The sequence below is a fragment of the Saccoglossus kowalevskii genome, chromosome 9, assembly GCF_978046115.1.
Source record: "Saccoglossus kowalevskii chromosome 9, keSacKowa6.1, whole genome shotgun sequence".
Taxonomy (NCBI): Eukaryota; Metazoa; Hemichordata; class Enteropneusta; family Harrimaniidae; genus Saccoglossus; species Saccoglossus kowalevskii.
In genome coordinates, this window is record NC_140649.1 from 33,729,491 (window position 1) to 33,755,133 (window position 25,643).

The 25,643-nt window shown below is 37.1% G+C and overlaps 2 protein-coding genes across 3 annotated transcripts in view; one reads left to right on the forward strand and one right to left on the reverse strand.

Moving 5' to 3' along the window:
* The window catches only part of LOC100373861 (DNA-directed RNA polymerase I subunit RPA1-like), a 46,332-nt gene extending 26,878 nt beyond the window's left edge, over positions 1–19,454 (reverse strand). Inside the window, exons 1-17 of the mRNA XM_085503435.1 lie at positions 19,418–19,454; positions 18,407–18,580; positions 17,774–17,901; positions 17,231–17,447; positions 15,851–16,070; positions 15,336–15,460; positions 14,946–15,064; positions 14,391–14,540; positions 12,960–13,100; positions 12,641–12,861; positions 11,765–11,897; positions 10,814–10,897; positions 10,385–10,523; positions 9,671–9,785; positions 7,773–7,965; positions 6,979–7,146; positions 2,799–2,918 (exon numbers count right to left, since the gene is read on the reverse strand). Of these exons, the coding sequence (XP_085359561.1) occupies positions 2,799–2,918; positions 6,979–7,146; positions 7,773–7,965; positions 9,671–9,785; positions 10,385–10,523; positions 10,814–10,897; positions 11,765–11,897; positions 12,641–12,861; positions 12,960–13,100; positions 14,391–14,540; positions 14,946–15,064; positions 15,336–15,460; positions 15,851–16,070; positions 17,231–17,447; positions 17,774–17,901; positions 18,407–18,566 (2,433 nt within the window). The 5' untranslated portion in view covers positions 18,567–18,580; positions 19,418–19,454. The remainder of the gene's footprint in view (positions 1–2,798; positions 2,919–6,978; positions 7,147–7,772; positions 7,966–9,670; positions 9,786–10,384; positions 10,524–10,813; positions 10,898–11,764; positions 11,898–12,640; positions 12,862–12,959; positions 13,101–14,390; positions 14,541–14,945; positions 15,065–15,335; positions 15,461–15,850; positions 16,071–17,230; positions 17,448–17,773; positions 17,902–18,406; positions 18,581–19,417) is intronic.
* A 191-nt stretch (positions 19,455–19,645) lies between these two features.
* On the forward strand, positions 19,646–25,298 carry LOC100373714 (zinc finger protein AEBP2-like). Of its 2 annotated transcripts, none has more exons than XM_002734442.4 (5): positions 19,646–19,733; positions 21,091–21,585; positions 22,536–22,660; positions 23,043–23,110; positions 24,890–25,298. In XM_002734442.4, exons 2-5 carry the CDS (start codon positions 21,147–21,149, stop codon positions 25,041–25,043), a joined length of 786 nt encoding a protein of 261 aa, XP_002734488.1. In that variant the 5' UTR covers positions 19,646–19,733; positions 21,091–21,146; the 3' UTR covers positions 25,044–25,298. The 2 variants fall into 2 exon arrangements, with proteins under 2 accessions (XP_002734488.1, XP_077865113.1); XM_078008987.2 differs by having other exon boundaries at positions 19,686–19,769.
* Positions 25,299–25,643: the final 345 nt, after the last annotated feature.

Genomic DNA, 25,643 nt, shown 5'->3' on the forward strand with positions numbered 1-25,643 from the left:
CATGCAGGGAATAGTATGCTTTTGTAATATATGCAGTTTCAGTGGCTTTGCTTTCCGAGAAAAAATTCTGGCTCTGCACCTGAAAAAAACAAAAAAACATTTAGTCAAAAGTAAGCAGAGGTTGTAGCATATATGCTCCCATTAGCTGTTAAATTTAATTAAAAAAGATATTTGTGTACTGTCTTTTCAGTAGGAAAACATATTACTTAATATATTTATACCAGCCAGAAAGAAATTGCAAGTTTTCACTGAGCAATTAGGAATATACATGGACAACAATTGATGCATGTGTAGCAATATACTGTTTGAAAGGCTGCAAGATGTAATGAAGTAGCAAACCAATCACTACTCGAGTCTGACTGGCTGGGAAACTGCACAATACATACAAAAATGTATGCAGATGATATATGAGCAGCTCCACCAAATATAAAAATATTCTTTCCATAGTTATGACTCTAATGTGATCGTACAAGTTTATTGTGATTCTATATGTGTTTGTAATATTATTTAGCTTTATTTAGCATTCTGTTTAGTTGGTTAACTTTACTGTATCTTAATATAGTTTATTTTATTTTTATACGACCATAGAACAACTCACTGTAGTTTGTTTTAATGTTGAATAAAAATGAAATCAGTCACTGTATAGTGGTGACGTATTGCGCGAAATTGCTGCAAGGACAATACTTTTCTCGATTTGCGTGTCGTCGTGCGTCGATAAAAAATGCATGGAATGGTCGGCAGTATCGATCAAGTTCGTCTAGTGTGACATTCGTGGCTGGCGACAAGATGCCGTATAATCGTTTAAATAGACGTCAAGGAGGAGTGAAAGACCATAATTTGGTGCTGCAATAGACGTCATGAAATGTTGGAAAATTACAGTCAATCAAAAAAACTGTTCACATGACAACAAAAAATATTCACTATATTTATTATGCATTATTTTTTTGTTGGTAGCAAATGATCACGGTACGGTAGCTTACTTGTTTTTGAAGTGTTGTAATTGTTGATTAGTACTCAGTAGTGATTATATTAACGTACAAAAAATAAATTCGTTGAATTGTTATGAAATGCAAGTAAAATTCAACTTAGTTTTATCGTAAGCAAATGTTTTCGGTTACATGTTAACGCTCGATGAGACAATATCCGCCATGTTATCCATGCCCACAACACGTGTTTATTGACCAGATAGGTCAAGTCGCTAATCAACCAATCAAAATGCTGGATGGTGCCCATGTGCTCAAATTACCATAAAGCATTTAAATATGACAGTTCAGCGACCTCATGGTGAAAGCAACACGAAAGACCAGATTTACCGATGTTTTAGTGCGATCTTTTGGCTTCGCTTCTCATGGGGAAAAAGGCATGATTTTTTTAATCGGATTTAGAAAAATAAATAAACGTACCGTCCCAAATAAAAATGTCCCATGTGGAATTTTTCTGTGGAAAAATAAACGTACCGGTACGTTTATATTGGGACATTTAGCGTTGTGGGCAAGCTCTCCTGAGTAGCGACATATTTTTAACTTCGCCTATTGCGTGTTCAGTGGATTACGTAAATAACCAACACTTTCAATGAGTACATGCCGACCCAACTAAACTTGTTTATGGCTGTTTATGAACAGCGAGGACGCATCTCATAGAACAATAGCTGTGGAAATCATAAACAAATGTAAATGTTGCGGAAATCAAGCATGGCGATAATGATTTTGAGCGAGGCAGAGTCTGGCAAGCATCTCAGAGCAGCATTGCACCGACACCACCACGACGTTTGAATCCCGGTGAGAGCACTGCAAACCTCTTAAGTCACGAGGTAAACTTTCAATTTACACAATACATAATCAATTCCTACAACCATAATAAAAAGGCAGTTTTTCTGGCGAAACTCTCGACAGGTTAGCAAATAGTTTCTCACGATCACCAAACCCGAAATACAAACGATAATACAAAGTGTATAAATACCATAACAAGCACAGTTTCTTACCTTTGAAATTGACGAGACACAATTTTGTCCATAGAAGCGTTGCGCAAATAAAGATACAATTCCGGGATACAATATCCTCACAAAATTGACTGATTTCCACCGAGACGAGAACTGCGTAAGCGTCATCAAAACTCGGATTAAACTCGGGTAATTTCGGGAAAAGTCAGATTTTGAAGGAAAAATGTTAAAAATCAAGGAAAAACACAATGAAACTTTGAAAAATCGAAAAAATAACTTGATGTGCACCATAGCACCATCAATTTCTGTCTCTGTACCAACTCTGAACTGAATTGGATCACACATGTGTGAGAAAAAGCTATAAACATGAAAATGTGCACACACATTGCACAGACACGACCCAAATTAATACCCCCCACCCGGATCGCAGGTGGTGAATTTATGCAAATGTATCTGTGTTTATACCATGTTGGTCATGTAATACTGTAAAATACTTTATTTTTGTTTTTGAATTAATTTTTGCTAAAGGAATGATTTAGTGCAAATAAAATCCAGCAAATATACCTTTTTTTCTATGTTTTACCTCCAACTTATCAAAAAACAGTGAAAATAAATTCCATGCAAAACACTCAAAAAGTCTTTTCAGCGAAAATTATATTTTGTATTTAATGTATGTATTTAATTATATTTTGTATAATGTATTTTACAGTATTACATGACCAACATGGTATAAACACAGATACATTTGCATACATTCACCACTACATGTTCATGAAAGTGATAAAACATTCAAACAATCAAATATTTATTGTTAGACAAAAAAATCCTCCTTCATTAATATCATGCAACTTGTACTCACAGTTTCTGTGACTAGAATATCTTCAACGCCAAGTGAAAATCCTGATGTCGTCTGCAAAAATGTTGTAAATAATCTGCCAAGACATGTCAGTAACCGACCACATACTTCTCCACCATATAGCTATTTAAATAAAAAATAATTAAATAAACATTATTTGATATTTATAAGCCAGGAGTTATTCAAATATTCTTTTGTTCATAGTTACACTCATCAACGCCCTTGTCTTACCTCATGACAACAATAGACAAATCCATATGGTGTTGGGCCATAGCGGACCTTGGATAATACACCACAGAAGCCCCTCAAAAAACACTAGTCTTACCTCATGACAACAATGGACAAGTCCATAGGGTGTTGGACCATAGCGAGCCTTGGATAATACACCACAGAAGCCCCTCAAAAACACACTAGTCTTACCTCATGACAACAATGGACAAGTCCATAGGGTGTTGGGCCATAGCGGACCTTGGATAATACACCACAGAAGCCCCTCAAAAAACACTAGTCTTACCTCATGACAACAATGGACAAGTCCATAGGGTGTTGGGCCATAGCCTGCCTTGGATAATACACCACAGAAGCCCCTCAAAAACACACTAGTCTTACCTCATGACAACAATGGACAAATCCATATGTTGTTGGGCCATAGCGGGCCTTGGATAATACACCACAGAAGCCCCTCACAAACACACTAGTCTTACCTCATGACAACAATGGACAAGTCCATAGGGTGTTGGACCATAGCGAGCCTTGGATAATACACCACAGAAGCCCCTCAAAAACACACTAGTCTTACCTCATGACAACAATGGACAAATCCATATGTTGTTGGGCCATAGCGGGCCTTGGATAATACACCACAGAAGCCCCTCAAAAACACAGTCTTACCTCATGACAACAATGGACAAGTCCATAGGGTGTTGGGCCATAGCGTGCCTTGGATAATACACCACAGAAGCCCCTCAAAAACACACTAGTCCTACCTCATGACAACAATGGACAAGTCCATAGGGTGTTGGACCATAGCGAGCCTTGGATAATACACCACAGAAGCCCCTCAAAAACACACTAGTCTTACCTCATGACAACAATGGACAAATCCATATGTTGTTGGGCCATAGCGGGCCTTGGATAATACACCACAGAAGCCCCTCAAAAACACAGTCTTACCTCATGACAACAATGGACAAGTCCATAGGGTGTTGGGCCATAGCCTGCCTTGGATAATACACCACAGAAGCCCCTCAAAAACACACTAGTCTTACCTCATGACAACAATGGACAAATCCATATGTTGTTGGGCCATAGCGGGCCTTGGATAATACACCACAGAAGCCCCTCACAAACACACTAGTCTTACCTCATGACAACAATGGACAAGTCCATAGGGTGTTGGACCATAGCGAGCCTTGGATAATACACCACAGAAGCCCCTCAAAAACACACTAGTCTTACCTCATGACAACAATGGACAAATCCATATGTTGTTGGGCCATAGCGTGCCTTGGATAATACACCACAGAAGCCCCTCAAAAACACACTAGTCTTACCTCATGACAACAATGGACAAATCCATATGTTGTTGGGCCATAGCGGGCCTTGGATAATACACCACAGAAGCCCCTCACAAACACACCAGTCTTACCTCATGACAACAATGGACAAGTCCATAGAGTATTGGGCCATAGCGGGCCTTGGATAATACACCACAGAAGCCCCTCAAAAACACACTAGTCTTACCTCATGACAACAATGGACAAGTCCATAGGGTGTTGGACCATAGCAGGCCTTGGATAATCCACCACCGAAGCCCCTCAAAAACATACTAGTCTTACCTCATGACAACAATGGACAAATCCATATGGTGTTGGGCCATAGCGGACCTTGGATAATACACCACAGAAGCCCCTCAAAAAACACTAGTCTTACCTCATGACAACAATGGACAAGTCCATAGGGTGTTGGACCATAGCGAGCCTTGGATAATACACCACAGAAGCCCCTCAAAAACACACTAGTCTTACCTCATGACAACAATGGACAAATCCATATGTTGTTGGGCCATAGCGGGCCTTGGATAATACACCACAGAAGCCCCTCAAAAACACAGTCTTACCTCATGACAACAATGGACAAATCCATATGTTGTTGGGCCATAGCGGGCCTTGGATAATACACCACAGAAGCCCCTCACAAACACACTAGTCTTACCTCATGACAACAATGGACAAGTCCATAGGGTGTTGGACCATAGCGAGCCTTGGATAATACACCACAGAAGCCCCTCAAAAACACACTAGTCTTACCTCATGACAACAATGGACAAATCCATATGTTGTTGGGCCATAGCGGGCCTTGGATAATACACCACAGAAGCCCCTCAAAAACACAGTCTTACCTCATGACAACAATGGACAAGTCCATAGGGTGTTGGGCCATAGCGTGCCTTGGATAATACACCACAGAAGCCCCTCAAAAACACACTAGTCTTACCTCATGACAACAATGGACAAGTCCATAGGGTGTTGGACCATAGCGAGCCTTGGATAATACACCACAGAAGCCCCTCAAAAACACACTAGTCTTACCTCATGACAACAATGGACAAATCCATATGTTGTTGGGCCATAGCGGGCCTTGGATAATACACCACAGAAGCCCCTCAAAAACACAGTCTTACCTCATGACAACAATGGACAAGTCCATAGGGTGTTGGGCCATAGCGTGCCTTGGATAATACACCACAGAAGCCCCTCAAAAACACACTAGTCTTACCTCATGACAACAATGGACAAATCCATATGTTGTTGGGCCATAGCGGGCCTTGGATAATACACCACAGAAGCCCCTCACAAACACACCAGTCTTACCTCATGACAACAATGGACAAGTCCATAGAGTATTGGGCCATAGCGGGCCTTGGATAATACACCACAGAAGCCCCTCAAAAAACACTAGTCTTACCTCATGACAACAATGGACAAGTCCATAGGGTGTTGGACCATAGCGAGCCTTGGATAATACACCACAGAAGCCCCTCAAAAACACACTAGTCTTACCTCATGACAACAATGGACAAATCCATATGTTGTTGGGCCATAGCGGGCCTTGGATAATACACCACAGAAGCCCCTCAAAAACACAGTCTTACCTCATGACAACAATGGACAAATCCATATGTTGTTGGGCCATAGCGGGCCTTGGATAATACACCACAGAAGCCCCTCACAAACACACTAGTCTTACCTCATGACAACAATGGACAAGTCCATAGGGTGTTGGACCATAGCGAGCCTTGGATAATACACCACAGAAGCCCCTCAAAAACACACTAGTCTTACCTCATGACAACAATGGACAAATCCATATGTTGTTGGGCCATAGCGGGCCTTGGATAATACACCACAGAAGCCCCTCAAAAACACAGTCTTACCTCATGACAACAATGGACAAGTCCATAGGGTGTTGGGCCATAGCGTGCCTTGGATAATACACCACAGAAGCCCCTCAAAAACACACTAGTCTTACCTCATGACAACAATGGACAAGTCCATAGGGTGTTGGACCATAGCGAGCCTTGGATAATACACCACAGAAGCCCCTCAAAAACACACTAGTCTTACCTCATGACAACAATGGACAAATCCATATGTTGTTGGGCCATAGCGGGCCTTGGATAATACACCACAGAAGCCCCTCAAAAACACAGTCTTACCTCATGACAACAATGGACAAGTCCATAGGGTGTTGGGCCATAGCGTGCCTTGGATAATACACCACAGAAGCCCCTCAAAAACACACTAGTCTTACCTCATGACAACAATGGACAAATCCATATGTTGTTGGGCCATAGCGGGCCTTGGATAATACACCACAGAAGCCCCTCACAAACACACCAGTCTTACCTCATGACAACAATGGACAAGTCCATAGAGTATTGGGCCATAGCGGGCCTTGGATAATACACCACAGAAGCCCCTCAAAAACACACTAGTCTTACCTCATGACAACAATGGACAAGTCCATAGGGTGTTGGACCATAGCAGGCCTTGGATAATCCACCACCGAAGCCCCTCAAAAACATACTAGTCTTACCTCATGACAACAATGGACAAATCCATATGGTGTTGTGTCTTAGATAATACACCACAGAAGCCCCTCAAAAACACACTAGTCTTACCTCATGACAACAATGAACAAGTCCATAGGGTGTTGGACCATAGTGTGCCTTGTCTAATATACCACATAATAATTCTCCATGACTTATAATAACTTGACTTTCAGACATGTCATCATCTATCAATTCACCACCAGCCGCACACAACCGTTGCCTATGTACCTGCCAGTCCTATCAAAAGAAACGCATAAACTCAGTATCAACAACATACATATTGTAAATTCTTTCAACGTAGAATGCTACTCAATAGTAAAAATAATGTCATTTTCTTTATTTTTACCATACTTGAAAAAAAAAAACGATGCGCAAAATGGAGTAAATAGAGCATTTTATCATTGATTCCTATGGCAACAATCTGTCTCAGTGTTTCAAAATTTTGGTCAGTGACAAAAGGCATTTTCTCTGAAACACACTGTCACACTTACTAAGCTATCATATAACGTATAAAGAGACTGACACTGAGTAAATTTGAATGAAACCAGTGGAGTAGAACGCATAAAAATGGCAAATTCATGTACTACTGTAAAATCTGTATTAGAAACTGCGGCTTCTATTAAAATGGTACAATCCAATACCAGGGGGTGCGGCTTCTATTAGAGCATCTACACATATGAGAAATGATGATTTTTTTTTTCTCATCTTCGAAAAATTTAAATTTATAGCGAAAATTTGATAAAATAATTCATGTGAAAAAACTATATACGTCAGAGAAATCATTTTTTTTTCACTAGAGGGCGCATGTACTTTGATTACTCCTTGTCAGTTAAAGCCTCCTCCACCAAACATCCAAGATGTACCTTGCTTCCTATTTTTGCCTTTCCTTCATAGTTCAATGGTTCCTTGTTTTCTGGTATGATATTTAATAATACTGTTGAAAATACTTGTTTTCCAGACCATAATGGACATGGTTTTATTATTGAGGGCGGTAATACTTTTACAATTCCTCGTTTATCTGTCAGAGCACTGTACACAAGATGTTGATAATCTCTCCTAGAATAAAATATAAATGAATGTCACAGAGGTTAGATCAGATTAGAATGTTGACTGAAGTATATAAGACTATAGAAAGAAGACATGATTTCACTATGTTACCATACACCACACAGGATATAACTATGTCACCATACACCACACAGGATGTCACTATGTTACCATACAACACAAAGGATGTCACTATGCCGCAATACACCACACAGGATCTCACTGTCACCATACACCACACAGAATGACACTATGTCACCATACACCACACAGGGTGTCACTGTGTCACCATACACCACACAGGATGTTACCATGTTACCACACACCACACAGAATGACACTATGTCACAATACACCACACAGAATGTCACTATGTCACCATACACCACACAAGATGTCACCACACACCAGACAGGATGTCACCACACACCAGACAGGTTGTCACTATGTCACCATACACCACACAAGAAGTCACTATGTCACCATACACCACACAGAAGGTCACTATGTCACAATACACCAGACAGAATGTCACTATGTCACCATACACCACACAAGATGTCACCACACACCAGACAGAATGTCACTATGTCACCATACACCACACAAGATGTCACCACACACCAGACAGGATGCCACTATGTCACCATACACCACACAAGATGTCACCATACCACCATACACCACACAGGATGTCACTATGTCACCGTATACCACATAGGATGTCACTATGTTACCATACACCACACAGGGTGTCACTATGTCACCATACACAACACAGGATGTCACTCTGTCACCATATACCACACAGAATGTCGCTATGTCACCATACACCACACAGGGTGTCACTATGTTACCATACACCACACAGGATGTCACCATGTTACCATACACCACACAGGATGTCACCATGTTACCATACACCACACAGGATGTCACTATGTCACCATACACCACATAGGATGTCACTATGTCACCATACACCACATAGGATGTCACTATGTCACCATACACCACACAGGGTGTCACTATGTCACCATACACCACACAGGATGTCACCATGTTACCATACACCACACAGGGTGTCACTATGTCACAATACATCACACAGGGTGTCACTATGTCACAATACATCACACAGGGTGTAACTATGTTACCATACACCATACAGGATTTCACTATGTCACCATACACCACACAGAATGACACTATGTCACCATACACCACACAGGATGTCACTATGTTACCATACACCACACAGGATCTCACCATGTCACCATACATCACATAGGATCTCACTATGTCACCATACATCACATAGGATCTCACTATGTTACCATACACCACACAGGATGTCACTACGTCACCACACACAACACAGGATCTCACTATGTCACCATACATCACACAGGATGTCACTATGTTACCATACACCACACAGGATGTCACTATGTTACCATACACCACACAGGATCTCACTATGTTACCATACACCACACAGGATCTCACTATGTCACCATACATCACATAGGATCTCACTATGTCATCATACATCACACAGGATGTCACTATGTCACCATACACCACACAGGATGTCACTATGTTACCATACACCACACAGGGTGTCACTATGTCACGATACACAACAAAGTAACCTAGCTTGCCACCATGTACCACCTATTATCTCATTATTACCACATTCATTACTCATTACCTATTAAAAAATCTGCCTCTTATTGTAATTCTCACACCTGACACCATGTGATCTTGTATTAAACCACTCAATGGAGTGCAGTCCTTTGGCACCAAATACTGATTATTGGTGGTAGCTGAAAACAATAAGATGAAATGAGAGTTCAGACAATAAATAAATTTATATTTGGTTGATTAGTTACCATGTAGGAGAGGTAGGGGGTGGGGGTTCAATTTTGGTCAACAGCAATATGCACTTATGGCAGATATTTTAGTATATCAGTTTTGTCCTGAAATTTATTCTGTATTGTGTGCAGGTTACCTCAGAAAGTTTAGGAAATATTTGTATTATGAAAAACTTAATTTTCTTTCATAAAACAAAACAAAGCAAGTTAAATATGTTCAATTTGTGGACCACCAGTGTAGCAATCAGACTCTGAAATATCTGGTTACAAAATCATCATCCTCTTTTTTGTCACAAGTAGCTTAGCAGCCAGAGAACTTGAACTAGTCTACTGTTAATACACTGTAAGTACACGGCAAAACTTGTATAACACAGTAGTCATAGATGTAATATGTTTTACAAAGTACGCAAAACAGAAAAATGGCAATAAAAAAAAAATTCTCACTAGAATAAAGTCTATGATGGGAAATCATTAATCTCAAATATATTCAGGACAAAAAAGTGTTTGTTTGGCATTACATTCCTCAACAGGTGGTAGAGTAACTAACTCACCTAAAACACTAGCCTCAGCTCTTCCCAGTTCATTCTGTGGTAAGTGTACATTCATCTCATCACCATCAAAATCAGCATTATAAGATTTACAGTTGGCATAATGTAATCTCAGAGTCTTCTCTCCAGGTAGTACTCGCACCTGAAATGGTATAACACAATACACAGTAAGAATCTATGCATATATTGAAGTACAACAGTATATGCTCTCATACAAAACAATTAGAAATTATCTTTTTTATATTTTCATTTTTGTTAGGTTTCAAAATGAAAATTTTGTTTGGTTTCAATAATTAAATTACAATTATAATAATTAAATTTTTATATTTCCATTTATGTTATATTTATAAACATTAGTTCATTGCTATTAACAAAATTTATATCATATTTTCATATGAATATTAAATTTAAAGTTGGATGAAGGCAGTTTACCTTATGCGCCATAATACTTGGTTTGTGTAGCGTGGGTTGTCTGTTTAGTAACACTAAGTCACCATTCTTCACATGTCTATGCACCTACAATTTAAAACAGAAATGACTTTTTTTACAGATCTGAGTAACCTGTCAGTAACTATCATGTTAATGGTTTGTGGTGATTGAGTGAAGTATATAATAATGTCAAATGATATCACTTGTCAGGCATATGGGGGGGGGGGGGGTGAATTGTTGGCACGGTACCAGATTCACTTACTTTAATAATGTGGATGTCATGTATGCTCAGTCATCTATTGCAAACTCTGCAAAATTCTTTTGTATTCTGTTACATGTCTATTTATTACATCATGATACCCTGACCACTACCCTGACACACACTAAATTCAGTATTACACTCACACAAAACAAGTAATTTCCACTGAAAAGACTTTTTGGGTGTTTTGTATGGAATTTATTTTCACTGATTTTTGACAAGTTGAATAAAAAATTAATTCCAAATGAAAATAAAGTATTTTACAGTACTGTATTTGCTTTATTAGTAGTACGCTTATGTAAATAAAAGGTGCGTCAAAATAAGTAATATTTTTTAGAATCCAGCTGAATATACAAGAAATCCACTGTATAATAAAACAAATATAGTATTTATCACACAACATTTAAAATATTTAAAGTAAAAAATAGATCTATGTATCAAAACAGATTATTATTATTAAAAAAATTGATGAGTAAATAAACAAAAATACAAAATGAAAACAAAACAAATAATTGTTTACTGGTTAAAATAATGCCAATATTTTCTTCTCTGTTCCAATGTTTATTACCGCTTGCGGTTTATCGAAGAAAAGAGTTGCATGATTCTATTTCACAAAAAGCAACATTATGTTAACCATCATGACATGTGAAACATGTTTAGTGTAAGTATTAAAGTAATAAAAGTAATATTGCTACCTTTTTACATCCTAATAACCCTGATGATGCACTGCTTGGGGTTAATAATTGTTTTGCTATAGCGTCTCTCTGAGTAGGACGATCAGCTCGGAGTAAAGTCTTTGAACCATCTTCATTTTCCACAATTGATGCACTACAAAAAATAACAAGAAAGCTTAGAAAGAACCTGTGTGGTGAAGGTATTGGATGCATGAAGTACTAATAAGTATTACTGTATTTACTATTAGAAGCACATCTTCAATACACATAAAAAGCAAAAATTGCATGCAAAATAATTTTGACCATATCCATGAAACATGATTCATTAAAATCTGTTAAATGGCACTTGAGAAACTTGAGAAAATGCTTAAAATTGGCTAAATAATATGCACATTTAGTTTATTAATATGCATGGATTTCAATCCAAAACTAATCAGGTCTGCACATTGTCACAGAGCATTTATGTATCAAGTTTCATTGAAATCTGTTGAATGGTTCTTGGAAAAAAAGTGAAAAGGCTTAAAATTGGCTAATTAATATATCTATGATGATATGGACAAGGTAAAAACAAAGAACAATATATAACACCAATCTGAGAAAAGACCACCTTATTTAAAAGTTGTGTGGATTTTTAAACATGTACAAATATGTAGCAACTGATGATGGAGAAAGAATACCATTCAATAAGTAAGCTCCACTTTAAAGCAGGGGAGACGTCACCTACACATGCGTCAGGTGGCCATAGCGTGCCATTGTTTACAAACAAGCATCTACCCATGAGTTTTTGCGTTCTTAGCGTGTGTTGTTGTCATCGCTTGGGACTCAACTCCCGTGCGTGCACAGGTGACGACACTGCTACTTCAATAGCTGACTTCACACACAGTGGTAAAAACTTACCCAGGGTGTTTGTCAGGCCCATTGATGACTGCATTTCTCAGCTGCTTTACATTCCATGGTGTAACAGGCTGAGGATATGTCAACTTAGTTGCTATGACAGAAGGAATTCCTATCTCATCAGTTGCTATGTTAGGATCAGGAGAGATCACAGATCTTGCGGCGTAGTTCACTCTCTTCCCCATCATATGTTTACGAAGTAAACCATCTTTCTTCTCCAAAATCTGAAAACACAAATAAATGTTGACTCAAACAGACTTAATTTCAGGGGCAGTTAAAAAAGCAAGTTTCATGTTTAATAGTGTGTGATTTCTCCTCTCACCTGTCTGATTCCAGGATGTTTATCTGAATTCAACCTATCAAGGTCACTGTCAACTACACAGTTGACTCTGGTCTGAAGTGAAATCCAGCAATTGTGTAACTTTTCTTCGTTATTCTTGCCAGCTACTTGACCCAACACGCTCTGAAATTTAGAAATTTAACTGTCAACATTGTAAAAGTTGAATTATGATGACCATATTTCCCTCACTTTCTGGTCATGTGACCTTTTTAACAAGCTTGCAGCTCATTAGTTCAAAGACCTAAATAATCTAGGGTTTGAAGACCCATAAGAAGCTTTTCCCCAATTTTTTTTTTTTGTGAACTTTGACTGAACTATCAATTTGAATGATTTATATTTATTTCAAAACTGGTTTTTCAAGGAGTTTTAATAACCACAATACATTACTGTTGCAATAAATGAGCATAGAATGGAAAATGCTGTTTGCAAAATACTTGAAAACAATTATACAAACTTGTGAGAATAAAAACAAATAAGTCACTCATCCTGGCACTTACACTGACTGGCATGTTTTTATAAAAAATATAAATTATAAATACTGACAGGTTAAATAACAGACTTATTTGATTGAAACAATATTATAAGTTTTTTCTAAGGACGGGTTGTCATAACAGTCGTAAATATTTGTTCTTAATTTGGTATAGAATGCACATTTCAAGTGAAATGGCAAAATCATCTTCAATTTTGTTTAAATTGCAGTACATTATTCTGTCTGCTTAATTTTTGTGCAACAATCTATACAACACGCAGAAACCCTGAATTTACACAACACTTTTATCAACCACTTATAAATATTGAATATGGCCAAACACTTAATTTGGAAAGTAGTTGGAGACCAGCTTGCCGTTTTTGTACAGCTATATTTTGACAACGTTAATTCATGAATTTAACAGTTACCTAAATGTTACAATACAACATACCCCGCTACTCCTTGGTTGTACCAAACATGAATAAATATTCACAGTATTGGTAAGCCTAACACTTGTAAGCAAGGCAATATTGTGGAAGTGACAACAGTTAAAAGGCGATGTTTAAATTTCATGTAAATAAACAATGTATTTTACTTGCATTGTATACGTCGCTACGAGTCCCATATCGAACAGAACACAGCATGACGACCGCCGCCCTTCAAAGCAAATGTTTTATCACTCTAGCCAGACAAAATGTCAGTATTTTTAGGTAACTAAGTCCCCTCTTACCGCCAAATTTGGTGTTTGTGATAATATTAAAGGACAATTTATTTTGCACAGTTTTAATATTTTTTATATTGAAGAAATATAGAAATAGGTTTTTTTTGAGAGAGAGTGATGTCAAAAATAAAAAAAAGATTAAATATTTTACACATTGAGTGTTTCTTTTTTGTTTTGATGACATCATGAATTTACTACCAATACTACAAAACCATGTCCTTACCATGTCAATATCATTCTCAGCTTCATCCTGCGAACAATCTTGAATTTTAATTATTCTAACAATCCGTTGTAATTTAATGCTTTCACCCAACACATTAGATAAATTAGAAGTCTGTGGATTCTCAAATCTCTTATCACCAACCTGGGAAATCTGAAATACAAATATTTCTCAATAGTTATGCATGTTTAATTAAGATTGTGAATATATTAGTGATCACATACATAACCACCTGCACTTTTAGACAGTTCCAAGACATAATATAATGTATGAGCACCTTGTGTATGAAAAACCATCTCATGTGACCACCCTTTCAGCAATATTTTTGCAGATTTGCTTTTGTTTAGAGACTAAAATAATAATTAGCATTCTGTTTATGAAATAATTTTCTCAAGTCAACTCAACTAAATATGTTTTTGTTGCTACAGTACCATTTCATTATTTTCAGTACAAATATTATGTCTAATGTATGAGTTGGTGATCCACAAGAAAATAATCCAACCTTTATATAAAGACCACCTGTGGTCGCTATACACAGGTTTGAAATGTATGACTTACTGGGCGGAACCTTGATGGCGGTACAGGTACAACATCTAAAAAGAATACATCAACTGATTTAGGAGATGCCATGCCTTGCTCATCTGCTAAAGCTCCAAACAAGTGATGAAGCAGAGAACCTGAAAGAAAAAGAATACATCAACTGATTGCATATTTGACATCAGTAAAATACAGATATTTGATTTACTGCACATCCAATGCTTGCACCCAATCAGAGTTGCTGTAGCTTAGGTCAATGGAATTAAAACAAAAGTTAGATGTTAACTTGCCAGTGAGGGCGCTCTTTAAAACTAACTTTTTGAACAGAATCTGCCTAGGTATAGTGGCGATGCGATTGCCGAATAAACAGACTTTGGCTGGCGAAGACGCTACACAATGCACAACACATACCTTCATTTTGAATGATAAGTTTCATATGTTCTCTTGCATCTTGTGGAGTTAAGTAGACTTCATTCAGTCCAAAACCAGTCCACCTGGCTATGGTTTCTTCTGTCGCTTCTTCATTTGGTGTTGTGCTAAAATAAAAGGGAAAACTTTCAAAACACACTTGTCATCGAAACACATGTGCATTTTACTGTACTATTATTGTCTTATTATTGTTCTCTGACTAGTCATCACATCCACTAGACAATTCACGCTGTTCATTTAAACATAATCTAGCTGTAATGCTCATGGTCGTGAGTACCGTAGTAGTCACAAAAACCCTTGAACCACTACCAAGTTTTGACACACAATTCGGTTTTGTAATTTGCAAAGGGGTGTGGTCATCATATTCAAATTTTGTGTATAAAATACACATACATATATTTTGATATCTAGTATAGGGGGCATACAGTGCGTGCATACGGTCGAGACAACCACCACTGATGTAAATCATTAACAATACTTTTACCAACTCTTCTCACCTTTTATTTTCAGTAATCTGTATTCTTTTCCTTTTACTTCCCTTTTTAAAATAAATCTTGCTATTATGCTCAGCTCGGAGTTCACATACTTTCTTTTTACAAAGATGACATTTTGAGAGATGTCTGACTTCAGTATTTATAAAGTCTGTAATCAGTTTTTTTTTCTGTTCCGTCACGTTTCTCACGTGGGAACTGATACGAGAGTCCTCTTTATCAATTCCTATAGAGGAATCAGATTAGGAACAGGTCAAAGTTCAATCTAGCCAATGCATGCAGAAAACACATGGTTGTAAGCTTTTCATCAAATCACAGTCGCTCTACTGGCCAATTTCAGAACAGAATTTGATTGAAGAGAGAATTACTTGTATACAATGCTCAGTATAATATATGCGAAGTGAACAAAACGTTGCCTGTTTTCCTGATCTAATATTAAATCAAGAGGGTAGTCACCTACGCACGTGCGGGAATTGAGTCCCAAGCGACAATAACGACACATGCTAAAACACAAGGGCTCATGGATGGACGCCTGTCTGTAAACAATGACACGCTATGGCCATCTGACGCATGCACAGGTGACGACTCACCCGCTTTAATAGCAAATATTTAGATCAATGTTCAGGATAGCTTGAAGTCTGTTTGATACAATAGGCTGGTTCAAGATAGAATCCGATTTTTTTTTATGTTGAGAGATCTGTCATAAAAATTTCCTTCAGTCTTTGCAGTTGATTTCTTTATGTTTGTGAACCAATACTGATATACATGATTATTGTTGAAAAAATGCCTGTCATCTACTTATTTTGTAACATGAAACATATACTTTGGTCACAGTGAGAATGAAAAAACTACTGACAGTGAAATATGATTAGACAATGATTAGAGACATGGATCTAAAAGACGGGTGATGAATCCTTGGAACCCATACACAAAATATTGCGAGTAATTTCAAAATTTGTTTACACTTTGATTACAATTTAAAGACAATGACATATTGTTTTTATTAGATTGTTCTGAATTACTAATACATACAATGAAATCTATCTAAACTGAAGACCACTGAGACTGAGAAAATGGTTTATTGCCCTGTCTATGCCCAACACAGAAGCAAACAAAATATTCACAAATTTCAATAAAATAAACCATGACGACAAATTTAAATCCTTGTTAATTCCTTTAAACAAATATTTGCAAATCAGTTTTGAATGTAAACAGCAACATCTCCTAGAGATAACTTTCAAAATTCTTTGATTTTCTGACATTTTCATTTTAAATGTTATTTTTCGGGGTTTTTTTTGTCATTGGATGTTAACTGATTAAATAAATAAATGAGAGGTTTATTAGGAAAGTCTACAGAAGTTTTACAAAGTAGATGTTAACTTTTACCTTGTAATGCTTTATCTACATAAGCCTTTGTAGTATCCTGGATGTAAATTATGTCGATATCATTGTTCTCACTGGATGCTTCGCTAATGATATTTTCAAGATCATCTACAGCTGACAGTATACCATATTCTAAGCACTTCAACTGTGATTTGATCTTTATCACTGAGGACCGCCCAGCAAGCAGATGATGACAGTTTAAACAAGAGCCTTTTAATATCTGGGTAAAAAACAATATAAAAGAATATCTGATCTTTTTTTTTATCAAGCAGCCTCTTGGCTGGAATAGCTCCGCTGTTAGAAATGTAAATTTCAATTAAAGAATTGAAGATATATATATATAGTATCAAAAAAATTAGACTTGCGGTTTTCAACAAGAAGTCAAAAATATCACGGACGGACGGACGGACGGACAGACAGACAGACAGACAGACAGATAGACAGACTAAAAACAACTCTTATTTGTGTGTTATGATATTTCCATACTGTCTGTCACACACATAATATTGACTAAATCAACATCAAAAGTGAGTTGTCTATACTTACTTTTACCAAGAGTCTAAAAAACAATGGATTATATACTGGCAGTGGCAAAACGATATGACCAAAATGTCCAGGACAGTGAAGATAATTCAGAGAGCAAGTACCACAGAAATCATCTCGATCAGCTGGACCTAAACAAATGACAATTCAACGTTTAGATAACTAAGACAAAGTAATAAACCAAGGTAGTAGAGGACAGCAAAATCAGTACCATTACCAGGCCAAAATAGAGACAAAACAATACTTTTTTTTTTCATTTGAGAAACAATCATCGTACCATCTTGATGAGAGAGGTGTGCCTATGGTAAAAATAAGTTACTGTACAATACTTTATTTTAGCTGGATTTAATTTTCACTGAAAAGACTTTTTGGGTGTTTTGTATGGAATTTATTTTCACTGATTTTTGATGAGTTAAATGTAAAATAAGGTATATTCGCTGGATTTTATTTTCACAGCAATATATCAAAGTAAAAGTTTTACACCAAAGTCAACAACAGGACAGACATTTTCCCCTTACATACGTTTCCTTTCATCTACGATGATACAGGCAAGGAAAAAATACCAGTAATCAGTTAAAAATTATTTGTTACAATGCTTAGTGCGGAAATCTATATTTTCACATGCAGCTGACTTACCTAGCTTGGGATCGTACAATCCACCAAATGACGGGTGATGAAACTGATCAAATGTTTGAGGGTTTGTTATTTCCTGGACACTCAGGTTTTTGATTTCTTTCGTTGAGAAGTTTTTAAACCTTATTCCACATAAACGCTTTGAAGGGATTGAGTGCATCATCTTTGCAAAATTACCTGAAAAAATGTTAATAATGTTTTTCCCACATACTTCTTTAATTAGCAATATTCTAGACAATATTGGAATGTTGCAAGAGAAAAAAAAATGAGGTTTCAAGGTCTTCATTAAATTCTTTTTTTCTACTAGTTGTTTTATAACCGTTATATTCACAATTTTGGGGGCATTTCCCCCATCAATGTTATTTGTTAATACTTTATTGCATGGGACCCATATCGAACATGCAGGTCAATGACCTTTCATTAATTAGGGTCACTAGTGAAAGTTAGAAATCCAACCTTGAAAATCAAATTACGAATAAGCAGATACAGCGTATTTATGTAGACAATTCTTGGTTTGAGCAAAGACACTAGACTGTAGTGTCTTTGGTTTGAGTCTCGAAAAGAATTCCTTGGGACACCCTTCTAAATACATTCACACTCCGGGATTTTCCTTTTTTCTGTCTTTAAAATGGGGAAGGAGTTTGCACCGAGAACTCTAGCCATAAATGTGTTGACTGGCTGCAGATCTGCCTTTATACAATTGCCAATTTAAAAATTAAATACAGAACACAGTTAACCCCACTCCATTAAAAATGATTGCGGGGTTTAAAGGCGTTAACACATTCCGGTTTGCTCAAACAATCAGTATCATACGTACACGAAAAACAAACAGGCAGTTCGTCTGCTTTGACCAGCAGACGGTCACTCTCAGAATTTAACCTGACAACCCAAATTTAAAGACATAAGTAAGTGTTTATTATTACCCATAACGTATCAACTCTATGTAGCAACAAACACATTTGTCAGTGTGCAAAAAGCACGTGTTTCGCTAAATAACAACATTGCCACACTTACCTCATGGAGATCGCCATATTGAATCACGGGTGATACCATTGTTTTTAATAGTGAGTGAGTGAGTGCTTACAGTTTCGCGAATTATTTTGTTCAGGTTGTCGCTTATTATTATTGATAATTTTGTTCAGTGAATATTTGTATAAATCGTGTATCATATTTTCAGCTCAAAACAAATTACATAATCAGGATATATACAAAACACATCCATACACCCACGTTTATTAAATCGAACAGTCCGGCTAAATCACGAAAATTTTAGTCGAGACTTGGTCGAGAGTTCTCGGTGAAACATGGCAAACCGCAGCTGTTGTTTGGGGTGAGTGTGCCGACCGATGCTCCCGTGTTTCGTATGGTACTGCTGTCATATTGTCACCTATCATTGAATATTTATGTATTTTTTGACACACAGTTCAAATTTACTTGACATAATTCAAGTGTATCTTAAAATAGTTTAGTAGCCTGTGGCCACTCGAACGCGAGTGACTTCTTTGTCCGGGCCGATTCAAAATAACGTATGACAGACTTCACTTCATCTGTCCAGCTCCCTGATCTGTCACACACCGAAAATCGGCCACTCTCTCTAACTCTAACATTTTGAAACTTTGATGCAAGACATTTTTTTTTTCTATAGATAATAGTAATATTGTTGCAGCAGACTTATGACACTCATTATTGACGCTATTTCATCTGTGTCACCCCGACCTTCAATCAAAGGGCGACGTAAAACAACCTTGAAAGATCTGTAAATCGTGTACATTATGAACATGGAGGTATAAACAGAACGACGTGCCCCTGTCTAGATTGTAATGGTCCTTTTGCTATTTCCACAAAATTATGTAGTCCACATACTATTTTATTATGAATACCAAATGTAGATTTTATTTCTCTGAAAAATTAGAATACACAGTCGCACTATGTAAAAAAATATAGGGTCTTTACACCAGTCACACATGAATTAGCTCATGCTCATTTCAGAAATGTACACTCGGTTTACATTACATGTAGGAAAAGTTGTGCAACTCTCATTCACTGATTTCAACCAATCAGTCATAATTCTGAGGAATATTGTTATCTTAAAATTGTCTTTTCATCAACCTACTTTGTTGATATTACCACGAAAATATATACTTTGAAATAATGCCACTCATTCACACATCAAAAATGTAAAATGGGTGAATTTTGACCATTATTTGACCATTTACTCATCAATAATGTTGCCATATTAGTTTCTAGTAAACCTTGCACATTGAATCATGGGATAAACCCAAAGAACACCACTGATGGTAAATTTACATCCAAGTGATTTAGTCTTGTGTAAATCATGTAATTATTAGATAAAAATATTCCAGTATTACAAGTGTGAGTATTTCCAATCTCCTGTAGCATAGTAGACTATAGATAATTCCAAGTTGGTTGGCCCTTATTGTGGACAAGTGTTGCAAAATCACTGGCTAAAATTTGGTCGCTATTCAAAGAAATGGAACTAGGTTTAAGGTTTGCATGTACATCTGTTTGATTGGACCTGGTTGATACACTGGGATAGCACATTAAATTGCTGCTGTTGTGATGAGAAGATGGCCATACAGCCCAGTTTTATAGTCCCAATCAAAGAGTATGGTTTCTGTAAACTATTCTATGAATAACCTTGTTATGCTTTTTTGTATTTCCAATAGATGGACGAGATCCATGTAGAATCCACTTTATAACAGCTGCAATTTGAAGAACGAAGATGACTAGTACTTCGCCACCTCCGCAGTGTCCACCAGTTTTTAAAAAGACTTCACAGATTCCCTGCAAATGGGAAAAATGTACTGCCATAGTCTCTTGCAGTAGTGATTTGGCCGAGCACATCACAGAGGTTCATGTGGATAAACAACGTGGTGAAACTTACATTTGTCTGTGGGGTGGATGTAAAGTGTACAATACCCCATCAAAAAGTAAAACTTGGTTAACCAAGCATGTACTCTTCCATAGTGGAGGAAAACCGTTCAAATGTGTGATAGGAGGCTGCCATGCAAGTTTTGGTTCCTATCATGGATTAGCAAGGCATGTGCCAACTCATTTTAATGATAATAATGGACAACAAAAAACAACCAGAAGTAAAGAAGATAGTCCTGCCAAAATATTTAAGAAAAAGAAAATGCGATACAAAAGAAGGCTGTCTCTTGGTAAGCATCGAAAAATAGGAATAATAAGGAGAATATCAAAATACACCAAAGTAACTTCATTGGTCACCAAGTCAATTGATGTACTAGCTAGTTATGTACATCAAAGTACTAGTTATGACTGAACTATGTTGACATGCTTGAATGAACTGCATACAGGGATTTGTTTAAACAAGGGAACAGGGGCGCAACGCCCTCATGCCATGGCCATGCGCCCCCTTTACCCTGGTGAGCAGATCCTCGGGCAACCATAAAATTCTGATTGACCAGCGATCACATGTGGCCACAGTCTTCAACTGTGACCTGTCTTATAGTAATTTTGGCCCCATGGAAGCTATAGAATGCTCCATTTTAACTTAGAATTATCAAAAACTCCACACCCTGGTAGGAAGAACCCTATCTCCCCCACTTGGTGGCGCCACTGAATTGCAGTGCTCCCTCTTGCAGTTTTTTTCTAGACAAACCCCTGGCATATATTCTAAGAGGTACGTGTTACTGTATATTTCTGTGAAAGTAAGAACCAATGTGTGACCTGAAGAACAGCAACAGATTGACAGAGTATGCATACACATGTGACCAAACTGCTTATGTTTGACCAGGCCTGGTTGATACAAGGACTATGCATTACATTTCCATAATGACAATATGATCACTCGGCCCTCAAACATGGAATCTGGTTTTTGTGGCAAAATGCACTGTTTATTTTCAGCAATTGCAGCTGTAATTATTGTTTGCACATAGAGCAATACACGGATCACAAAACAAAATTTAAGTGCTTGTGTATTGTGTTTGACGCGGCCATCTTAAATCTGATCTCAAAACAGTACGGTAACTTATATTGTACCAGAATATGTATTTTCCTCAATTTTGTTTTTATTGACAATATTGTATTATTGTTATTGTATTATTAAAACAATCAGTAGCATGTTTATTTTATTTTTTTTCCATTTTAGTGAAACCTGATGATTATTTTGATTCTCGAATTGTTGATGTATTGAAACACAAATTATTACAACTCAATAAGAAAACCAAGCTTGATACAGAAGGTGGTGGAAATAGTATAATATTCCGTAGTTCGGTAAGTATGTCATTGTGGAATATATCACTTACATGTACAGGCTGGCTTTCTTCACCCTCCATTTCCTTAAATTAAACTCAGATCATCGTAAGCTATATCGTGTTTTGCAGCTCTTGCATTGTCTCGCATAGAATGGACTCTCCAATGTGGTATTGTGGTCGGTCCTTGCTATAGTAATATCAGATGTGGGTGCATATTCCAGTTCTTATTCCATTAACAGAGCAAATATATGAATCAATACTATAAATTTCAAGTTCAGTGTCACTATCTAATCATCCTTGAACGAGACAATTGAACCCAAATCATGACTAAATATCACATATTGTTTCTGTGTAAAAGTATTTTGTCATCATAACCATATTTGCTGTGTATTTTGTATTAGGTCATAGGAAGAAGAAAAGAAAGCAATGGAAAAGTTAAACTATTATTACACTGGACACCAGAACATTTGTAAGTATTAACCGCAATTACGCGTTTTTGTGGCTACAATCCAAGGTATAATGTTCACTCTTCTCTTGCTATTATGTTATGGCATGCGCTTTATCGATAAACTTGTCTGAACTCAAGACCATAGGGACAAAGAAAATTGTCTGGTTACCCTGAGGTGTTAGAAGTTTTGCTGAACACCCATTGCACAGTCGAGGACAATTGATTGGTTTATAGAGTTGTTCAGTTTGTACTGGTCATATCCAGGAAATAGTATACTGTAGAATACTTTATTTTCGCTTGGAATTTATTTTCGCTATTTTCGCTGAAGGGATGATTCCGTGAAAATAAAATCCAGCGAATATACTTTCTTTCTTATATTTCACATTAAACTCATCAAAAATCAGTGAAAATAAATTTCATACAAAACGCCCAAAAAGCATTTTCAGCGAAAATTAATTCCAGCGAAAATAAAGTATTCCACAGTATGCTGTATGTGTTATGAATTATAGCGCCATCTAGTGGCAGTCTGGAGAATACTTATACTGGTACCCCCGGTACTTATCAAAGCAGTAGAAAAGGCAGTCAGTTTAGATAGGTTTTACTGTTACTATACGAATGTTATTCACCAATAGAATACCTTGAAAGTACGACTATGTTGCAATGTATTCATTTCTCTATTATCCAATACTGAGGACGCTGTCACTTAAGTAATAATGTTGAACCATTATTTTTTTTATAATTTTTCAATTTCTATGAACAAATGAATATTAAAACGGGTGAGTTGTCACCTGCGCATGCGTCAGATGGGCATAGCATGTCATTGTTTACAAACAAGCGTCTACCCATGAGCCTTTGCGTTTTTAGCATGTGTTGTGCAGGGTTCTGCCCAGCTTGATTTAAGTGCTGGTTGCTAATTAATATTCATGAGCTCATTAATATTCATGAGCTAATTAATATTCATTTTCCATTCTACTAGCTACGAATTAACTACATGTACTTTAATTATTTTAACTTTTATTTATTTTGAATATTTCAATGTAAAATTAATCTGCTTTAATAAAAGTGAAAAAATATATACACTTTATTTTTCAAATCACGTCTAATGCGTATTTTTAGACATCGACCTCTGACCTGGCAGCCATTTTTTTTTTCAAAGCGTGTCGTCGAATTTAATTGTTTTCTGAGGGTCTATGCTACACTCGAGTGCAAGTGCAGATTAAACGAACGACAGCTTGACGCATCGCTGCCGGTGAAGTGAGCAAGTTATTGTTCAACTCGGCAAATCCTACACACAACTAAACTTGCAATGGTAATCCTTCCTTCTGTTTATTTATCATTATCATCCCTTCCATTATCTTGATGTACGACTTATACCGATCTGGTTCGTTTGTTAAAACTAACAGAATGTCAATCGGAGGTTAAAACAAAAACACATTAGGCTGATGTCACACGTGTATGTTGATTTTGAACAGCGGTATCTTCTTTCAAGTTTTGTTGTGTGTTAATTTTTTGCATTGTGTTGTATTAAAACCAACAAAGACAATAGAATGATGGTCCAGTGGCCGACATCCTGTGTGTATCATAAACAGATAGAATAGTGCTGGTCGCCAACTTTTTGTCCTGGTCGGAAATTCTGAGTACCGGTCGCTAGCGACCGTCGTCGACCAGCGTGGGCAGATCCCTGGCTGTGTCATCGTCACTTGGGACTCAATTCCCGCACCTGCACAGGTGACTACTCTCCTGCTTCAACAAGATGATAGTATAATAATAGTTTAATAACTTTTTTATTTTCAATTCCAGTTTACCAGATTCCTGGGTTGCAGAAAACCAAGCGATTGGTTTACAAACTAAAGTAATGCCCTTATCAAGCTTACCAAGAGACTCTGTCTGTCAACTTGATCCGGCCAAGCCTCATTGTCATATCAGAAATCAGAGAAAAAACAGACGCAAGTAGTCCTCCAATCAGTAAGCACCATTATGAAAAGGACACCAAGCTAAGACTTCAGTGCTTCTATTTGGATCAAGATTATTTAATGACATCTTGTCTAAGTTATGCTCATGCGAGTGATGCATCAGTTGCAACTTAAGGGGTTAGCTCTCAACAGACTACCTAGTTCATCTAACATTTGCAGCTGCAATTTGAGAAGTGTACCAAAGTTTCACAATGATGTTTGTTCAATATTACAATACATGATTTTAAGAACATTTATTCAGCCCTGTGCCAATTGTATACTGTTTGATATCTAATCCATCAAATTTAGACTTGCCTTGCTGTCAAATTTTCCCATCATATAAAAAGAAATATCACATGGAATGAATTTTCCAGAAAGATGTAAATTGCCACATCCCAACAACTTTCTAACCACCACCATGGCATCTTTATCAGGTGTTGAATAGTAGTAGTTGTACACATGTAGGTTTCAATGCTACAATGAAGAAGTACGTTACTATATACACTTATGGGTGACTGTTTCCTCCCCGTAACATTCTGTGGTGAGTTCAATCATTGAACAAATACCTCTCAGTACATTTATCAGTACATAATCCTGCTTAA